Source organism: Filicampus tigris, chromosome 3 (genome assembly GCF_054856515.1).
Source record: "Filicampus tigris isolate MCC_2025a chromosome 3, RoL_Ftig_1.0, whole genome shotgun sequence".
NCBI classification, from domain to species: Eukaryota; Metazoa; Chordata; class Actinopteri; order Syngnathiformes; family Syngnathidae; genus Filicampus; species Filicampus tigris.
The window spans coordinates 5762171-5781330 of record NC_141219.1 but is presented as its reverse complement, the minus strand read 5'-3'; the positions used below and the strand labels follow the sequence as shown (position 1 = coordinate 5781330).

Sequence of the window (19160 nt, the reverse complement as noted above, 5' to 3'; positions counted from 1 at the left end):
AATTTCATGGTCAAATGGCTTTGGGGGCTTAATTTTACCCCCCAAAAATTAATAAACAAAATATTGCGACGCAACTACCGAGATTAATTTTTGGGGTTGAATCACGTTTGGTACTTTTACTGCCTTTGTCGTGGTATATTACTACTTCCTGATTGCCATTGACTCTCAGCCGGCGGTGACCGGCTATTTGCGAACCAAATACTCTGATTTGTCTTTTTCTTTATTTGGTGTGGTGCATTTGAGTCCATCCAGAGACGGCTCACATATGTCACCTGTGACATCCCATCGTCTGGTGGGAAGCGGTACCCGTTGTGGAATGTGGAGACCTCGGCTTCGCCGGACTTCCTCCCCTTGCCTCGGACAACGCATTAGAGATAAGTTGCCCTCTAAATTCAAGCATCTCAGTATGCACGGAAAAAGAAAGTAACAAGGTGATTATTGTATTTATTGCTACTTGGCTTTTAATACCTCTGTCGCCTTTATCCAGAGTGTTCCTCTATTTCTGACTTGATAAGCAAAGAAATCACTGTCGTTTGGCAGGATCACATTTCAAATGCTATAAAGAAGAAATATGATACCGTCAAATTAGCGAGCAGACCGTGTACCGTGAACTTTCCAGCAATACTGCAGTGCTGTGAGCTTTCACACGAAATGGCAATAAATATCATACCGTGACATCAGTACCACGATAAAACCAAAACGTGAGCTTTTGATATTGTTTGCCTGATGAAAATGTCATTTCGGCCCGCGATAGGATTGTTCGGAAAATCTTGGCCCGCCGCCAAACTATGTGGAAAATGAAACTGGCTTCAGGGGCTGAATTTTCAAAAGAATTTACGGGGGTGCCGCCAAGACGATTTTGGGGCGTTAGTGGAGGCAGGGAGCATTTATTTACTCAAGGGAACGAGACGCTTGAGCATGAATTAGAATACAACAAAATTAGCATTGATGTCAAGTAAAAGTGGAGTTTAGACAAACGCAAAAGGACTTGTAAATTTTGATATTACACAACAGTCTTGAGTGATTCAATGAAGTCGGCAAGGGGGGTGAAAGGAGGCTTTATTCTGGACCCAGGCCAAACAACACTCACCAATATTTTCCTTTGTAGCTTTTACCACGGCGAACATCCTTGCTTGTCAAGAACAAAGCTCACTTAGACTTGGAAAATATTAGAAGGACTCAAAGGATAAGCTCCTCGGTATAGTACTATAAATACTGTACCCAGCGTGGAGCTACAGTGCCTCCAACTGGTAGGATTGGACCACCACACATGCCTCCATCCATGAAGACTATGATTGTCATGCATCTGATTCAATAATCATAATAATAACAATCATGATAACAATAATAGCTTTATGCATGCAGGACCTTTCAAAGGAGCCGAGGACATTAAACAAGTGAGAATTACCCAACTCTTTGGGGTAAATAGCCTTGGCCACCAGCTGCCAGCAGGCTTGGCAGCCAACATCAGTGCGTGATGGAAGATTCCAGAAGAAGTCCGACAGGCAAAAGAGCCAGAAAAGCAGGGTGGTAAACTTTTCAAGATGATGCAGAGAAAGGTCCCGCTAACAGTATCATATTTTTGTTATCAGTCAAAAGAATATGCACTCACCTGACATAATAACAATAACAATATTTTTTAAATGAACAATTATATGAAATAACAATAACATCTTTATTTGGATAGCACCTTGTGAAGCAAATTTACAAGGTTTTTCACAATAAAATGAGTCCGTTTTAAAACATATTTAACATAAAAAAAAGGTGAAATAGTATGTACGTCGATCACTGGCGAAAATGTACAAATAATTGGGTTATTTTTTTTCCTAACTGTCTTTAGTGCTTGCTTTTCAGTCCTTCAATTTTATTAGTACATTAGTTTTGTTGTTTAGTGTTCTTTGTAGTCTCCTTTATCTTGTTAGTTTCTGTAACTCTTTTAATAAGATAGTTCGGTAATTGGTTTTGTTAGAGTTGCAACTTTGCTAGTTTTGTTCATTTGTTACTTCTATTTTATTTAATTTGTTCATTTGTTGGTTAGTGAGCTTCATTCATTTTGTTAGTTCAGTAGTTTGTTAATTTCCTTTCTTTAATTGTTTAATTCGCTTTGCTAGTTAGTGGATTTTATTACTCCTCATAGTAAATTTTGTCATTGTTACACTCTAAAAACAGTTGGGTTAAAAATAATACAATTTTGGGTCAAAAATGGACCGATCCACGAACGGGGTCAATTCGACCCCTACCTTCTTGTGTTGTTTTGTACGAAGGCCTTTTTTTTTAAAGAAAGCTGGGTCAAATTGACCCAAGTAGTTTATCAGTCTGTTTTTGAACCCCAAATTTTGTTAGTTTTAACCCAACTGTTTTTAGAGTGTAGTTTGTTGCTTGAGATTAGTTTGTTTGATTTCTTAATGTTAGCTAATTTGTTCATTTCTCTTGTTTCTTTTTTTTTTTTTTTTTTAGTTTTTTTTACATCTAAAGTGCATAATTGATTTCAACAAAACTAAGCAAAAGCCATTTGATTTCGATGGAGATCAGGGGAGGCGTGCAAGGAATTCATTTTACTTCTCTCTTTTATAGTCCACTGTCACTGGGGCCAAGCGAGGCACTGACCCTGATCCTGACCCGAGATTCACTGTAGGTGGGTCCAACATCTTCCCAGCTGGTTGTGAATGAGGCGCTGCAAATTGCAATGGACTTTGCCTCCTGTCGGAAAAGTTAAGTACGGCAAATCGTAGCATAGCAACCGCACAGACAGCTGACATCTGACCTGCCTGCGAGCTGACTGCGGGCTTCTATCTGCGTCTCTCCAGACCTGACCGGGCCGGGCCGGGCCGGGACTGGCCGGGCATGGAGCTGAGAAAGGCCCAGCCAACATCATGGCAAGGGAGTGCTCCAGCATTCCCGACTAGGTCAGTGCACGATGTCAATGTGGGGCATGGAGGAGAGCATCCGTTGCCCACGGGACGAAGGCCAAGAAGCGAGGGACTGTCATGAAGAGGAGACACGTCGCTAATTAGCACTCACATGAGGATTGTTTAACACTACATCTATTTCATCGCCTGTGGCCTTTTTTTTTTTTTTTTTTTTTCAGAAAAAAAATTCCACATGGCAATAAAAGAACACAATTCATCAGGGAACTTCACATCTTGATAAGGATGTTATTTATTAGATGCAATAACAAAAAAACAATTATATATGAATAACTACATAAGTAGTTCTGTAATTAGTTAGCTCCTTTAGGTAGACCCGTTGGATTTGTAAGGTTGGTAATTTTTTTTTGTTTTAAAAAAGGAAAGTCAACCCAAACACATTTTTTTCAAGAATATGTTCCCAGCAGGTCCACTAGTTGAAACACGGCATTTCGATTAATATTGCAGCAAAATCCACCCGTTTTTAGCCATCTCTGGGGGCGGCCATTTTGTCATTTCTCTCGGCTGAAAATGACATCACAACTGCTCAGGGCTCAAGTAACGAACAATCACGGCTGAGCTGTTTTCTGAAGCTGAGCCATGGTCGTTACCTAAGCCCTGAGCATCTGTGATGTCATTTTCAATCGACGGAAGTGACAAAATGGCCGCCCCCAGAGATGGCTAAAAACGGGTAAATTTTGCTGCAATATTAATCGAAATGCCGTGTTTCAACTAGTGGACCTGCTGGGAACATATTCTTGAAAAAAATGTGTTTGGGTTGATTTCCCCATCTAAGTTACACAAGTTACTTTTGTCAATACTAATAATGTGTTCATTCTTGACTTTAATTGTGTTCATTACTATCGTTTCCATTACATTTTGGCACAGATCATGATTTAAGGTGCATCTCAACAAATTTGGTGTATTTGGCACATCAAATCACAACTGCGATCTTGAGGTTGCCACTGGTATACTTGCTTAATCTCGTGGTTTTGTAGTGTTTGTATTTGTAGGGGGAGTGTGTGTGTGTGTGTGTGCATGATGCAATGCTGTGTTTCGTCCAAAGCAGGAATGTCAGCGTTGCCCTCCGGTCTTTCTTTACTTTAGTATGCAAATGAGGCGCTTGGCCTGCTGGAATCATGGTTTGCTCCTTTAAATATTCATTAAGTCCTCACGCATTATCAATGCTGTGGTGCTGACACGTTACATGGACGCTCACACACCTCGTTGGGGGTGCACTTCTGTTCCTTTGTATACGTGGTGGTGGGGTCGCTTCTCGGAACTAGTAATTGCTGACTCAGAGCGCATATCTTCATACAGCATATGTATACATCATGTATTATGTACTGTTCAGTACATACAGTATGTGTGTGTACTCAAAGTGTGTATACAGTATACTGTGTAAATATACACATTGTGTTTGTGCGTGTGTTAACATTTTTTTTTTAATACATTTTATGCAATTTTGCTTACCATTAATCATAAAAAAATCTTATGTCCGTGATCTGTGCATCTGCCTGGTAAAATGTCTCATTTTTCTTGCAGAAATGAAATGTCCTCCAGAGTTGTCCCGTCACAGAGTTAAAAATGTCCCTTTTTTCAGGCGTCATCTCATATACGGAATGCTCTTCCAAATGAGTGCTGACTGGGCAGATAGATGAGCTGCCAAAAAAGTTGCTCAATCATGATGCCTGGTGTCCAGCTTTGCTCCTCTCAGCACAAGAATCCACTCGAGTTGACAACATTGAAGATGACACATCAGGCAGGGCTCTACTGGCTCGACAGCAGGTGAGAAGGAGACAATTGGAGCAAGCTGGCAAACAAGAATGAAAAGTTGACAGTAATTGCTTCATGTCATGCTCGTAATTAAGGCAGCAATTAACATATAAATAACAATGTGGACATGTTGTGTGAAAGGGGATAAGAGAGTCAATGTTCACTAAGATACCACAAAATGGCGACATCAGAGGCATTTCTCTAGATCTGGCATTTATCAGGCCCGATCGTTTGTTGCCGTAATTGACAAAAGCCTGATTTATAAACACCCCATTAAGGCGCCTAATGATGTAAAGATAGGACTCATTGTGTGCCGAATGCGACGGTGGCATGAAAGATTTCAGTAATTGGTTTAGTGCAGGTCTACATTGAATCCCTATAAGCAAAAGCAGAGCTACGTGGTTTTGGAAAAAATTTGGATACCCGGGACTTTCCTCTCATATTCACATGGATGCAGTATCCTTAGATCCCTTGAGACTCTCCCACAATATGTTTATATTTATATAATTGAAAGAACAAACCTATCATTGATCTGAAAGAATCTGTCTTTTAGTAAACAATGAAATAAAACCTTTGATTCTTACAGTCAATGTCAATCAAAATCATTACTTTCACACCATAGCATGCAAACGTGGCTGAGAAGTCGTTGTTTGTAATACACTCTTAAAACACTTGGGTTAAAAATAACACAATTGTGGGTCAAAAATTGAGCGATCCACTAATTTGGTCAATTTGACCCACCTTCTTGCGTTGTTTTTTACAAAACAGCCCATTTTTGGAGGGTCAAGTTGGCCCTACTAGTGGATCGGTCCATTTTTTGACCCAAACTGTTTTTAGAGTGCACTATTCACAGTTACGAGACACATACAAAATACAAGCAAGAACACACCTAAAAAGCAGTACTTAGAATTGTGAAGAATTAAGAGACTTTTGCGTCATTGTGCTTTTTAGATATAATTTGAATTAATTGACCTTCGATTGCAGTATGAAAAATAGTGTCAGCCGTCGGTGACAACCGATCACTCTGATTGGCTGTTAGCTAGCAAATGAAAGGTAAATCAGTTTGTAAGAGTAGACAATGAGATAGCAACAGCAAATAAAATTCATAAAGTCATTATCTAGTAAATTAAGCTCAGCAAACCGTTGCTTTTTACTTAGACTTGATCCTGCTTATATTCGGAGTGTATCGAACAAGGTTCTGGATATGTGTATTTCATGGAACCCTGACTGTGAATGGTATGATAAACATGGACTTCTCAGTAACAGAGGTTAGGAATGTGCGCGGGCCTAGTTTTAATTTTGTTCCATTTGGGATATGCATTGATGACGGTTAGCTCGGTGCCTCAGACTGATTAGTCCACGATTACGTGTCCATTTTGGAACTTAGATCGGCTTGTAACTCATGTAGGATTTGGGTCCCGCTGCTCCAGGCAATGACTCTGGCTTTCAAAGCATCCTTCTTGCTCTCCAGAAGCTTTTCCAGGGCGTATCCAATCCTGGGCATGACTATATCGCGCCCCCTCAGGCAGGAAGTTGGGCAGAAATCATTCGTGCCATCGCCCACATAGAAGATGCGGCTGTACTCATCTCGTTGGGCCAGGTATCCCTCCAGAACTTTCTTTTTGCACATGTTTACAGGGCAGCGGCGGCAGTCGTGTGCATGGTGATGATGTACTTCCACGCGGCCCAGCGAGTTGACTCCGGCCGGGTTGGTGAACACGCAGTCCACGGCCGAACGCAACCCAGCGGCGCAGAGGATCCAGTCGATGAAGAGCGCATTGGCGTCCGAGATGACAACGCAGTCCACGTCACTCTTGTTACACGATATGAAGGTCAGCAGCTCGCTCATTCCCGCCGTCAAGGGGATGCGCTCCATCTCGGCGCGGACGCTCTCCACACTTACTTCCTGCTCGCCTGCAGGAAGAAAGTACAGTGGAACCTCGATTTAACAGACCCAGATTGAACGGATTTTGCATTTAATGAACAGAAAAGGCATCTAGTCCACTCAAAATGGCTCTTAAGTAGTTCTCAAAGTCTATTAGTTCCAGAATTGGCCGCTGTTATTTACTAGCGCTGTCAATTAATAAACCGAGAGTGGTACATGTATTTCTGGTTTGTGCCGCTGTTGTCACAGATATACGGTATAGAATATATCCAGCTAACAGACGGGATACTGGCGGTCTTGTTAACAGGGCGACATTCTCATCAAAGGCAATGAATAGACGTACGCGGCAGCCATGTTGGCAGGGGCAATGTTGCCATCACAGGCAATAGAAAGCATTAGCATAGGTCCATAGGACATTAACTTAACATGTAGACACTGGTAATATATTACTATATGTTGGTATAATAGTTTCAATTATGCTAATACATATAGAATGAATTGTGATAATAGAAGAATAAAAAATAACATACAAAATACTGTACAATATCTTACACAATACATAATACCTATTACAGAAGTGTATGTTGATTAATTATTATTATTGTTGTTGTTGTTATCAAGACTAGTATTAACTATTATTATTGTTGTTGTTGTTGCTACAACTTCTACTACTGTTTTAAATTATCTTAGTAATGTAGTTACACTGCAGTCTTCTGATGCGCTATTTTGAAGTTGAAAATGCCCCGACATGATAGCAAATACAGGAATGAAAGAATACAGTATTGCATTACTATAAAAAAAAAAAAACCTACACTTGTACAAAGGTTTTGTCTATAAATATCCGACATGTACTCTGCAGCTGAGACAAGGAGACAAGTAGAGGCAATATGGTGGTTGAGTTGCATCATAAACACTCATAACAGCCATCAACAGAATACTACCTATTACCTAACAATTACTCAAATATTGACGTCATAATATTGTTGTGCATGCCTATGTAATCCATCACTCTGCCCATGAACTCAGTCCAGTGGCCTTTTCTGTAAGAATTCTTCACTCTGTCAGGCAGTTTATGACCTGGAAGACACCTAAAACACAATATGCACTTAAGACACGTCTTCAATAATGCGTAAGTAATACAAATCATTCATATTTACCTGATCACCCACGTGTCACTGTTGTCATCGACCACCGTGTGGTCGAAATCAAACACTATCAACGTCTTCATTACGTGAAAATGTGCGGAACTTGAGAAAACAAAAGTGAAACAAAACAAGTGACGTTAAAGTATAAGGCGTCCAAACAACACGCCGAATGTAAAACGAGGTCACAAATAATCTTTACATTTCGGTCAGTTTATTATACACGGTGTAGATCGAAAATATATTCAATTGATTTTTTTAAAACGAGCTTTCTTTATATGGATTCATTTTTTTCGGTCATGTTTAAGAGATTATTGCGAAATCATAGCCTTTATTGCCGAAAGGGGGAGGGTTTAGAGATTTAAAGGACAGAGACATTCTTTACATGACGATAAAAGACAAACTGACCTATATTTTGTTGCTGTCGTAAGCTCTCAGTGAAGTCCTTCGCGTCGTCTCAAGATTCGCAACGACTCGTTACCGCCACCTGTCGTAAACTGCAGGCAGGTCAAGTGGTTATTTATCAATTTACACAGACGAATTATTTCACCCAATGACGTGATTCATCAAATATTTATCATTTTTTGCATAAATCGCGTAATCCCAATTAGGGGGAAAATGCTCCATTGTCACAAAACACATTAGAAGATGTCATATTCTTGTATCCTCTAGGTGGCATTATAGTTAACCACCCGACCAATTCCACAAGCGAAGAAGAAATCACCCCGCGTCTTACTTCCGGGTAGCATTACCCTACCCCCCCTACCTTCAAAGAATCAGTTATCCCATAACCCAACAAACGTTTGCCACCCACGAAAGTCGTCATTTTATTTGACAATGTTGCGAGGTTTAGGCTCTTGGTTGGGTTTGGACAACCCGGCGGACTCCAACACGTCGGCCGTCGTGGAGGAGGAGCAGAAGCTGGAGGAAAAAGTGGTGGAAGCTCAAAACGAGGTAAACAAACAGCAAGCAGTAGTTGACGGCCACCATGACGAAGGAGGACAAGATGACATGGAGACGAATCAGGAGCTCAATAAAGGACTTGGGGGTGAGCCATATCATTGATTAGATTGGAGATTACAACTACTATTAAGTAACGGCGTGATTAAATCAGCGGGCGACACTTTTTACTTAATAGCTCGAGCCCTGTTTGTTTTTGGATGACGTCAGTGTCGCTTGCAGCCAATGGATTCAAAGAAAATAACGTTGATAACATTGCATTTTTGCAAACACGTGTTCCAAACTGCTTTGACAGAAAAGGTCACATAAAACACAGCACTACTGCAACGCTTTATGTGGTATAAAACAAACAGCATCAACCAAAAAGAAATCCAGGAAATGCAAGAACCCAACAGACATGAGACCAACAACACTACTGAGAGATGACAAAATAAATACATTTCAAGACACAATAAAAATAACGTCAAAAACCTAACACCAGTAGTAAAGCTGATTGTGAGAACAGAAGTAAATAAATGAAAGGGAGGAAAGATGAAAAAAAAAAACATAAAAGCAAGTCTGTAAAGAGTTAACAAAATCGAAAGGAGGGCGGGGGCAATATAATGTAAAAGTTCATCTTTAAAAGTAATTAAAACATGTCACCTACTCTATTTTGCATGTCTCCGCTCCTCTGGCAGGTCATTCCAAAGTTGAGGCCCTCTGATTAATAATTCTCATTGCTCAATCACCTTTGGTTTTAAACTTTGGGACGACCCGAAGGCCCTCCCGAGGATCTGAGGTCACAGTCTTAAAAGTTCAGTAATATAGCTTACAGCCAACTTCATATGTGCTTCAAAAGTAATCAGTCTTAAAATCACTTCTTAAACAAACTGAAAGCCAGTGATCGCAGGGCACACAGAGACAAACATCCACACTCACAATCACACCTAGGGGCAATTTAGAGTGTCCAATCAACTTACCATGCATGTTTTTGGAATGTGGGAGGAAACCGGAGTACCCGGGGAAAACCCACGCAGGGAGAACATGCAAACTCCACGCCGAAGACCACCGTGCCGCCTATATATATATATATATATATATGTATGTATGTATGTATGTATGTATGTATATATATATATATATATATATATATATATATATATATATATATATATATATATATATATATATATATATATATATATATATATATAGAGAGAGAGAGTTTGCATGAAACGACTAATAATAGTGCTGTACTGATGAGCTGAGAGAGCAATTGAGGCGTTATTATGAATTCCACTTGTGGTCCAGGCAGGACACGCCCCACTGCAATATGATTGGCTGCTGCATAAAACTAATATAGTTTTCCTTTTTTCTACTATAGAGTATATTCCACATTGTAATATAGCGGTAACATTGGTTAATACAAAAGTAGGCGTCCCTCCCCATCTTTTTATTTATTTGCAGAAATAATCCAAATACAGGACTATACATGATTATACAAGTGCATCGAATGACATGTCCTACGTGTTTGTAAACCACCACCTCCGCTCTTCGCCGTCCAGACTTCATCTTCAGTTTTGCATCCAGCGCAAGCAAGAAAATCTCTGAGTCCGTGGTAGGGACGGCACAAAGCATTAAGAAGAGCGTCGAGGAGGGAAAGATTGACGGCATCATCGACAAGGTATGCTTACGCTCTAATATTCGTTACTATTGTTATTTGTCTTTCTTTCTTTGTGTGCAGACCTTCCTAGGAGACTTCCAGAAGGAGCAAGAGAAGTTTGTACAGGAAAACAAGTCCAAAAGAACAGGTAGGATAGAATGTATAATATTTTTGAAATATGATATAATAAATATGAATATATGACAACAATATGAATACAAGCCAATACAATTTTATGATATTACGTGATATTTTCTGGTGTTTGTGTGTCCAGAAGCAGCGGTGCCTCCATGGGTGGGCTACAATGAGGAGGAGATCATCCAGCAACAGATCCTCGCCCTCTCAGCTGTGAGCAGCATTAAAAATAGGTTTTAAAAAGTGTCAGTAATGAATGTGTCATATCGTCGCTGTCCTGTGAAAAACACTTAGGTCCATATTTTTCAATTTTCCTATTTTTATGCGAATGGTGTTTTCGCGTTACAGACATGGCATTAACACGAACATTTTTTTTTCCCAAAATTGGACATAAGTGTTTTTCACAGGACAGCGACAATGCGATAAATGTGATGTCCCCTCTCGCCAATTATTCATGACGATCGCCACCTTGCACAGTAGAAATTAAATGAAAGGAAAAGGAATAATCCAACAAAAAAAGTGTTGTGTACATGTTCAGGACAAGCGTAACTTCCTGCGTGACCCCCCGGCTGGTGTGCAGTTCCACTTTGACATGGGGCAAATGTCTCCTCTGGCCACTGTCATGCTGGAGGAAGACCAGCTGCTCAACCGCATGCGCTTCGACCTGGTGCCCAAACAGTCAGTACTTATTGTGTGTGCGTTCACATTTCACAATGCATGAGAATTTCCTTTTATTTGGTGAGAAAATACTTTCCTAGGATTCTTCATTTTTAAAAAAAAAAAATTTTTAATGAGGAAATATTTTTGAATTATTTGTGAATTTGTTGTATTGAAACGTATTGAATTTGTAGTGTGAAATAATTGTAATGTCATGAGAAATGAATACAAAAACAAGATACAATTTTACGAGAATGCTTTTTGAAAACACTTCCCAAACAAAAAAAAAATTGACCAAAGTGTCTTGTTATTTTCTGTTGTAAATTGAAATTCTACAAGGTAAACTTCCAATTCTGGGAGAAAAGTTTCAATTTTATGAGAATTTGTTTTTATACTTTGTAAAATGTTTGATGTTACAACAAAATAGTTTGGAATAGTCTTAACAAAACTTACGTTTTCAAAGAAAAGTTCGAATTTGACAATAAATTGTAGAGTATACAACAAAGTACATTTTTTAATAAAGAGTTTATTTTTAGAGAATTACTCAAATTTGATGAGGAAAAGATGTTTGCAAATGTCTTATTTTAAATGAAACAATTCATATTTCATTTCATATTTACTTTCAAATTTACATTAAAAAAGTGGTAATTCTACAAGAATCATCTGTTGATTAGTTTCTTCCATCAAGTTGAAAATCAATGTTTATAACCAAAGTTAATTTTGTGCATTTTTTTTTCATTTGAAGAGGGGAAAAAATTGTCCGACTATTTTAATTTTACGAGGAAAATGTTTACATATCTTGGGGTTAAAAATTTCCCAAAAAGTCAGTTGCCACTATAACACGTGTTTGTGCTTGTATATGTGTCAGTGTTTTTGTTTTTTTTCTTTTGATTGACAGCGTGAAGGAGGAGGTGTTCTGGAGGAACTACTTCTACCGCGTCTCGCTCATCAAGCAGTCGGCGCAGCTGACGGCGCTGGCGGCCCAGCAGAAGCAGCAGCAAAAGTCGGGCGGCGAGGGAGAGGATGACGTCTCGCCCCATGATGTCATCTTAACAGGTATACCATTTACATGAATGACGTCACGCTCATTTGCATATTTGCAAATCCTCATTGCTCCTCCCTTTGTTGTCCTCACAGATAACGTCAGGCCCAAAACGCCGCCTGTTTCCATCAGCGACAAGCAACAGGTAGTATGCAACACTAAGTTAAAAAATTATTTTGAACAACACAGCCAACGTATTGTTGGTTTTATTCTTAAAAAGTGTATTTAGTATTGTAAGCCACTGTAACATTATGCAGTTTCAACATTAACGCTGCGCTTAAACATAGTAAAATAAAAACTGCACTTAAATTGTCCCTTTGAAATGTATTGCGCTTGAGTCAAATAATTGTGCCAAAATAACAAAAACATTTTCAATGGTAAGGTTTTTTTTTTTTTTACATTCAAGAAAAGGGGGAAATGATTGTTTTTTCTTTAATTGTTACATTTGTTCTGTTTCATGAAAAAAAAAAAATTACAATCGTGATGTGGGGGAAAAACATTTACCATCTCTTTATGCTCATATGTGACAAAATATTTTTGAGGAAAAAAAGCATACATTTTACATAGTTAATTGTAAAAGACATTCGCTTTTTAGTTTAAAGTTTCTGAGAAAAAAAATGTTAAAAGTATTTGGAGAAAAAAATGTGTACATTTTTTTAAAATGGTTATATTCTAAATTTATGATTTAAAAAGTGGGCATTTTACATGATATAATGTATAAATGTTTTATGCAGAAAGATGAAATTTTGCATTAGAAAATTTAATGAAAAAAATATTGACTTTCAGAGGATTCCCATGAAAAAAAAACAGTTTTGCTGGGGAAAAAAAAAACTTCACTATGAGGAAGGTTAGGCTAGACTTTTTTTCGAGGAAAGAAAACATTCATTCATTTATCATTCTCATAAAATAAAAAAAGGTTCTTGTAAATATTACATGTTAAAAACTATTACAAATTTATTTCTATTTTTTTTTTCTTTGTGTTTTGTTTACTTTTAGCCTCTGACATATAAAAATCCACAAAGGTTCATGGTCTTGATTTGTACATGTGTTCCCTCAGCCCACTCCGGAGGAAGACTTTTCCATCTCCACCAGTCCCGGCGTCTCTGAATTTGTGAGCGACGCCTTCGACTCGGCGGCCATCGACCACGAGGACCTGCAGAAGGGAATGGAGCAGCTGGTGCTGGACAAGAAGGACAGCGCCCCCTCTGCTGACGGTTGGTTTTCATTATTCCACATGTTTGGAATGAACTTCGAGCCACCTTAAATCTACAATCACTCCCAATCACTCAGTACTTCAAATATTTCAAAATCAAACCTGAAGGAACAGTGAAATAACCTGATGCTTTTTATATGGCGATTGCGGCGTAGCAATTTTCTGCTATCTCTCTTGGCCAGGACTCCCTGTGAGAAGCACTCTAAAATGTCTTGCAGCGACTCTAACGAGTGTTAGAGTAGAGCACGCAAATGGACCGGAATATTAATTTATTTGCGCAAATGAGTCACATTTAAAAGGTGCATTTGGTGTCGGAATGCGCTCCACAGCCGCTTAAAACAAAGAAACAAGCTTCCTAAATCGACATCTCCCTTTTCCCATCAGGATAAAAACTGTTTGTAAAGAAACACCTTCCCAAATCAACACCTCCCTTTTCCCATCAGGATAAAAATGGTTTAAAAAGGTTCTAAAGTAGTAATGGCACCTAAATGGGCTGAAATATTGGTTTAAATATGTAAGGATTGCGCCCTGCCCAATGTACTGCACAGCCACACACGTAATAGTGCTAATATTGTTCTAATGTGACATTATTATCTTGATGGTAGAAGAGCAGTCGGACTGGGAGAAGGAGTTGCAGCAGGAGCTCCAGGAGTACGAGGTGGTGGCCGAGTCGGAAAACCGTGACGAGCAGTGGGTCCAGGAGATTGAGGAGATGCTGCAGGCACACGACACCTAAAGCGCGCCACGGTACAGCCATAGCTCGCGTTTACATGTAGACATTCAAACTTAAACATTTCCCGGATGAAGAACGAGCTGAGATGGCAAGATTGCCTCGTCACCTCTGCTGGGAAATGAGTGGTCATGGTGGTAATGGCAGGGAATTGGCGCTAGGAGGCGCTCCGATGCCAACAATAACAACTGGGTGACGTCAGAGATTCAGCTTTTTCTTCTCTGTCCTTTTTTTTCTCCCCTTTCTGCCTGTCTTGTACAGTCAAAACGTATTATTAGTTATCTAAAAGACACATTCTCAAATATAAAGTTGTAATATGTAAATAAAAACACAGTTGAAAAAAAACAACCTTTTATGAATCATATTTTCAATAAGATTTTTTTTCTCTCTCTAAATGAAATTAATCACCTTAACAGTTTGTATTGCTATTTTGTAATTAAATTGGTTATTATTATTGTATTTTTAAAATATAGAAAACATTTTTGAGTGGAAAACATGTATTAGAAATAACAATAATAATATTAAGCACATGTAAATAGACATTTATTTTTCCACTGTAGTCTTTGTGTTTCCTCGCAAAAAATACATCCCCTTGCAAAGGTTTGCATAGAAATACAAAAATTGCAAGGAAACACTTTTTTTCCATGTAGCCCTACAGTGCACGGTAGAAAATGGTCCGTACCATACTTCTCCTATGCGTGACTTTCAGTGTTGTCTTCCTCGAGCGTCACCGTGCATGTTAATTGCAAACACTGCAAAAGTATTTTTATACTTAAGTGCAGCTTTTCAACAATCCCATCATGGCACCAAAGAAAGTGCCATAGAATTTAAGAAAGAACTCATAGCAAAGTGAAAAAATGCCGAATTCCCCTTCAAATTAGATGGATGGATAGAGAGATTTTTAGTATTTATTTCACATTGTTTTCTAGTTATCCTCACTAAAATAAATAGGTAATACAATATATAATACAATACAATTTTATTTGTATGGCACATTTCACAACAGCTACAGCTGTAAAAATCTCTTTACATACAACAAGAAAATAGCCATAATACAACAAGTGAAATCACATTATTTTCAGAAATATAATTCAATGTCAATATATAAAAAATTGACAATCATTTTTCACATCAATATTGATTCACTTGCTACTACTCAAGTCCTTTTGTACTAAGTAATGTATAGGCCTATAAGACTATTTCTTTCTAAACTGGAGTCATAGATGTCCCCAAAAAAAAAAAAGTGAATCAAGTCTGTAGCCCTCAAGGTGACTAAGCGCGTGTGGAATGACGGGGAAGGGAAGGAACTGAAGGAACTTGGCACGCTGGATGTTTTGTTTTGTCGAAAGTCTGTAATCACAGTGAGTGAGACACCAGTAGACAGACGCACCAGACGTGTTGCTGCCTGTCTTTAACCTACAGACGCTCCCGTGCAGACGACACCAAAAATCAATGCCTGATGTCCATTGAAAGCTATGATCAGATGATGGAGATCAATGCAGCAAAACCATAAAAAAAAAAAAAGAAAGCTCAAATATCAACCTCACTGAATGTTCGAAGGTGATATTTAGGGATGTTCAAGAACACTTTTTTTTTTTTTTCCAGACCGATACAAGTATCCACAAATATACACTGTTAATGATACATCTTATATTTTTGCAATTTTATTTACCGTAACACAATGACAAAAAATTGTGACCATAGACCTTTCTTTCTGAGTCAGAAAATTATTCCTCTGGCAAATTTCTTAATTGACAAGTATGTTAGCGGCTGGGATTAATGCATTAATTTTGTTTCTTGTCTTTTATCACTCCATCGCAGACCCTTTCGATCCCTCAGATGCTCTGCTCTAGGCCACACATTCGTTACCATGGCAATAAAGCCACCCACCGTATGCTTGTGTGTGTGCGTAACCATCTTTTAATAATGCATTAGGACCTTTTTGGGCCTGTGTGGCTGTTTGTGTGTGTGTGTGTATGTGTTCCAGACAAAGGATTGAGACAAGCATGTAGTGCAAAACAGACATGAAGGAAAATAAGACGGTAATGGATTATTTGCGATGACCATGCTTTCGCACAGCAATAGATAAGCACGAGCCAATAGGAAATACTTTGTAAAAGATAAGAGAATGCTCAAAATTTGAGATCATTCGATACGTGAAATGCTCAAAATTTGAGATCACTCGATACTTAACGGCTAAGTCAACCCAAACATATTTTTTTCAAGAAGCCCACTAGTTGAAGCAAGGCATTCTGATAAATGTTGTGTTTGTGGAGTAAGAGTTAATTCACTCGTTTTTAGCCATCTTACTTGAGCCCGGAGCAGTTGTGATGTCATTTTCAGTTGACAGAAGTGACAAAATGGCCGCCCCCTGAGATGGCTGAAAAGGGGTGGATTTTGCTGCTAGGCTCATATTCCACAAAAGCAATACTAATCAGAATGCTGCGTTTCAAAATATGTTCGGGTTGATTACCACTTTAAGTCACATTTAACATTCTTCACTGTCAGAAATATTCTGTCAAAGTGTCACCTCTATATACAGGGGAGTTTTTATTTTTATTTTTTTGTCATAACATTTTAACATGCTTACCTGCCATAAAAATGTAAATTGTAAAAAGAAGTCAAGTACTCTAATATTAAAACATAAAAATGATAAAACGCAACACACAAGTATAACCACTGCTTATATTCACACATGAAGACACATTTTTTTAAAAAAACTACAATTTTCCCCAATGTAAATAATTGAACTAGAAAGTCTGCTGAGTCAAACTGTGGCCACCACATCGTTTATTAACTTTGAAAGTATTCTTTTTTTTTCAGTAACATTGTAACTTTCTTAACTGTGATACAAGTGTCACAAAGTAAGTTAGCCCCAGTTAGTATGCATATTTGAAGATGAGTGTTGCAACAAACGCCAAATAAAAAGCCCAACAGTTTCACTTGGGTTGTAGCGCATGGGAAAGAATGGTGAGAGAGAACCGCGGACGTCTCAGCACGTTTCACATCAAATTCAGAAAGTTGTGTTGTGGTTTTCGCATTTCCCCTTTTTCAGACCTAAAGGCAACAAAAAGAGCTACAGAGTTGTTTCGATTAGGAAGTGATTCCCACACAAAGTTTAAATGCTTAGTCCACTCGGAACTATAATTGTTACTATTCCAGGCCTCGTGAGATACTTTTGTATTTGATAGTATCGTGTGATGACACTGTAGATCTTGAAATGATTTCCATTACTTTTCAAAATTAATTTTCACATTTTCAAAACTATTTTGATTTTTTTTTTCCTGACACAATCCAGTGTACATGTTCCATTTTTTTTTGTACTTTTTTTGGGGGGGGGCATACACATTTCGTCACTTTAGACTTCTTTTTAAAAATTACAATTTTTATTTTAATTCTTGTAGTAATTTCAAAACATGTTTTATTCACAATTTAGACACTAAAAAAACCAACTAAACCAATAATGTAAGAAATTTTAGTTATATTAGAATAATTTTTGTAATAATTTAAACCAATCATTTTATTTTCTTGTACGCATTTTAAAAAATATTGCATCATTCATTTTTTCAGTTTTGTTTTTTAATAATTGTATGAATTATTGCTATTTATCATTTTGTAGTGTACTCATTACTGGTGTGGGGAATCAATACCTTGAAATATCACATTCTAGCTTCCACCTTAATTATTAAAATAAAGTCAAGTATCTTTAGCGGCAAGATTGACAATGTATCTACTTGGTATTGGCTATGTAGCAATTATTGCAGTATTGCGCACACCAGTATCATCCACCTTAATTATTGCACTAAAAGTATCGGTATTTTTATTAGCAATAAATCTTAAAATAATCACACACCACTACAATGTGGCTTTCTTTTATTTTAGTTCAGATTAAAAGGAACTGCTGTCACTCTCACGCACGCACTAGCATCGCTTTTCACTCAACATTGCAATAAAAGTGTAATGTGTCCTACTTTGTGTGTTTGTTTCTTAACAATGAACGCACACAACCACACGTCTTGGCTCTTATGCAGATTTTGTCTGCAAACAGCACATGTGATTTTGAAGTGCTCATATGTCCTTCCTTTAGTGGTGTTCGGTGAGTTTCAAGTCTCAGCTCTGACCTTCTCTTGAGGGTGTTGCATGTTCTCCAGCTTCCTCCTTCCAAAAACACGCATGTTCGATTCATGAAGACTCTAAATTGACCAAATGTATCAACGTGAGTCTATAAACGCTTGTTTGTCTGGATTCGCCTAACTATGGCTGGTGACCACACCAGACTGTCAGCTGGGCTCCAGCACACCCGTGTTCCCCAATGAGGACAAGTGCTATAAAAGATGAATAGTTGAAATAAGATCCGGGTGCGTGTGCAAAACCTGCAAGATCAAGAAGGCTGCTATGGTGGTCAAGGTGAAACCCGAGGAGGTGTTTTTAGTCTCTGCTGTGATTTGACAGGAATTCAGTGAGGCATTGAGGGATGAGGGTAGGTATATCTGTCCTACGTGGGTGTGGGCTTTCGAGTCACAGCTCAGTGCAAAGAATGTGCACCTTACCCTTCTGATGGCTCATCTATTAAAGTGTGTGCCTCAGTCACCTGGATGATGAGATTGCTGGATCTCAAAGCCTCTCGTCTTGTGGCCACTTCTGTGTCGTCCTTCACTTCCCTCTTTCTCACGCTTTCATGTGCACTTTCACAGCTGAAAGCGCAGTTGTTATTCCGCCTGTGTACGCGCTGCTATCAGCCAGACGGTGGTTGGGGGTGGGGTGGGGGGGGGGGTGTCAGTGCTTGCACACACCAGGTGTTCCTTCTTTCTTTTATTTCTTGGGCGCTCTTTTAGTGGAGCAATCTGATATTAAACTACAGGTGCCGCCCAGATTAACGGCACCTCACACACTCAGGCATGTTGGAATTAAAAGGCGGAACAAGTAAACAAAATGCAGATTGGCTGCCGTGGTGTCAGTTAGGACTTTGTCACTTAGAGCTGCAGGGCCATAAAGTCAACTGTAATGTTTGCCAGGCGCCTTTTATTGTTTCAGTTCAGACGTACTCAGGAAACAATAGGAGAGGATGGAAA

The 19160-nt window shown here is 38.7% G+C and overlaps 2 protein-coding genes and 1 long non-coding RNA gene across 6 annotated transcripts in view; 2 read left to right on the top strand and 1 right to left on the bottom strand.

Moving 5' to 3' along the window:
* Window positions 1–7924, top strand: part of LOC147149678 (uncharacterized) — an 83583-nt gene extending 75659 nt beyond the window's left edge. Inside the window, exons 7-10 of one of the 3 annotated variants that reach the window (XR_015086102.1) lie at window positions 253–2711; window positions 2808–2906; window positions 4510–4694; window positions 6321–7924. This is a non-coding gene — a long non-coding RNA (uncharacterized LOC147149678). The remainder of the gene's footprint in view (window positions 1–252; window positions 2712–2807; window positions 2907–4509; window positions 4695–6320) is intronic. The other 2 variants (XR_015086100.1, XR_015086101.1) reach the window with 2 other exon arrangements.
* Window positions 2416–8790, bottom strand: phospho2 (phosphatase, orphan 2). 2 transcript variants are annotated; one of them, XR_015086099.1, is made up of 5 exons: window positions 8118–8790; window positions 7725–7814; window positions 7561–7655; window positions 4380–6596; window positions 2416–2982 (listed from the first exon to the last, which is right to left on the bottom strand). XR_015086099.1 is itself a non-coding variant. In XM_086025406.1 (4 exons), the coding sequence occupies exons 2-4, from the start codon at window positions 7793–7795 to the stop codon at window positions 6046–6048; spliced, it is 717 nt and encodes a 238-aa protein (XP_085881532.1). In that variant the 5' UTR covers window positions 7796–7814; window positions 8118–8790; the 3' UTR covers window positions 4334–6045. The 2 variants fall into 2 exon arrangements, 1 of the variants encoding a protein (XP_085881532.1); XM_086025406.1 differs by lacking the exon at window positions 2416–2982 and having other exon boundaries at window positions 4334–6596.
* syap1 (synapse associated protein 1) lies at window positions 8407–14436 on the top strand. Its single transcript, XM_086025405.1, has 9 exons — window positions 8407–8757; window positions 10214–10332; window positions 10393–10459; window positions 10586–10659; window positions 10985–11124; window positions 12002–12159; window positions 12241–12290; window positions 13203–13359; window positions 13964–14436. The coding sequence occupies exons 1-9, from the start codon at window positions 8547–8549 to the stop codon at window positions 14092–14094; spliced, it is 1107 nt and encodes a 368-aa protein (XP_085881531.1). The 5' UTR covers window positions 8407–8546; the 3' UTR covers window positions 14095–14436.
* Window positions 14437–19160: the final 4724 nt, after the last annotated feature.

What these genes read in the sequence shown, in the direction of transcription:
- phospho2 (XM_086025406.1), bottom strand. Translation starts at nt 7,795, where the DNA reads ATGAAGACGTTGATAGTGTTTGATTTCGACCACACGGTGGTCGATGAC. An exon ending in AGTGACACGTGGGTGATCAG is followed by an intron (nt 7,656 to 7,724) that starts GTAAATATGAAT and finishes ATTGTGTTTTAG; the next exon opens with GTGTCTTCCAGGTCATAAAC. An exon ending in CAGAGTGATGGATTACATAG is followed by an intron (nt 6,597 to 7,560) that starts GCATGCACAACA and finishes TTCTTCCTGCAG; the next exon opens with GCGAGCAGGAAGTAAGTGTG.
- syap1 (XM_086025405.1), top strand. Translation starts at nt 8,547, where the DNA reads ATGTTGCGAGGTTTAGGCTCTTGGTTGGGTTTGGACAACCCGGCGGAC. An exon ending in TTGACGGCATCATCGACAAG is followed by an intron (nt 10,333 to 10,392) that starts GTATGCTTACGC and finishes CTTTGTGTGCAG; the next exon opens with ACCTTCCTAGGAGACTTCCA. An exon ending in AGATCCTCGCCCTCTCAGCT is followed by an intron (nt 10,660 to 10,984) that starts GTGAGCAGCATT and finishes GTACATGTTCAG; the next exon opens with GACAAGCGTAACTTCCTGCG.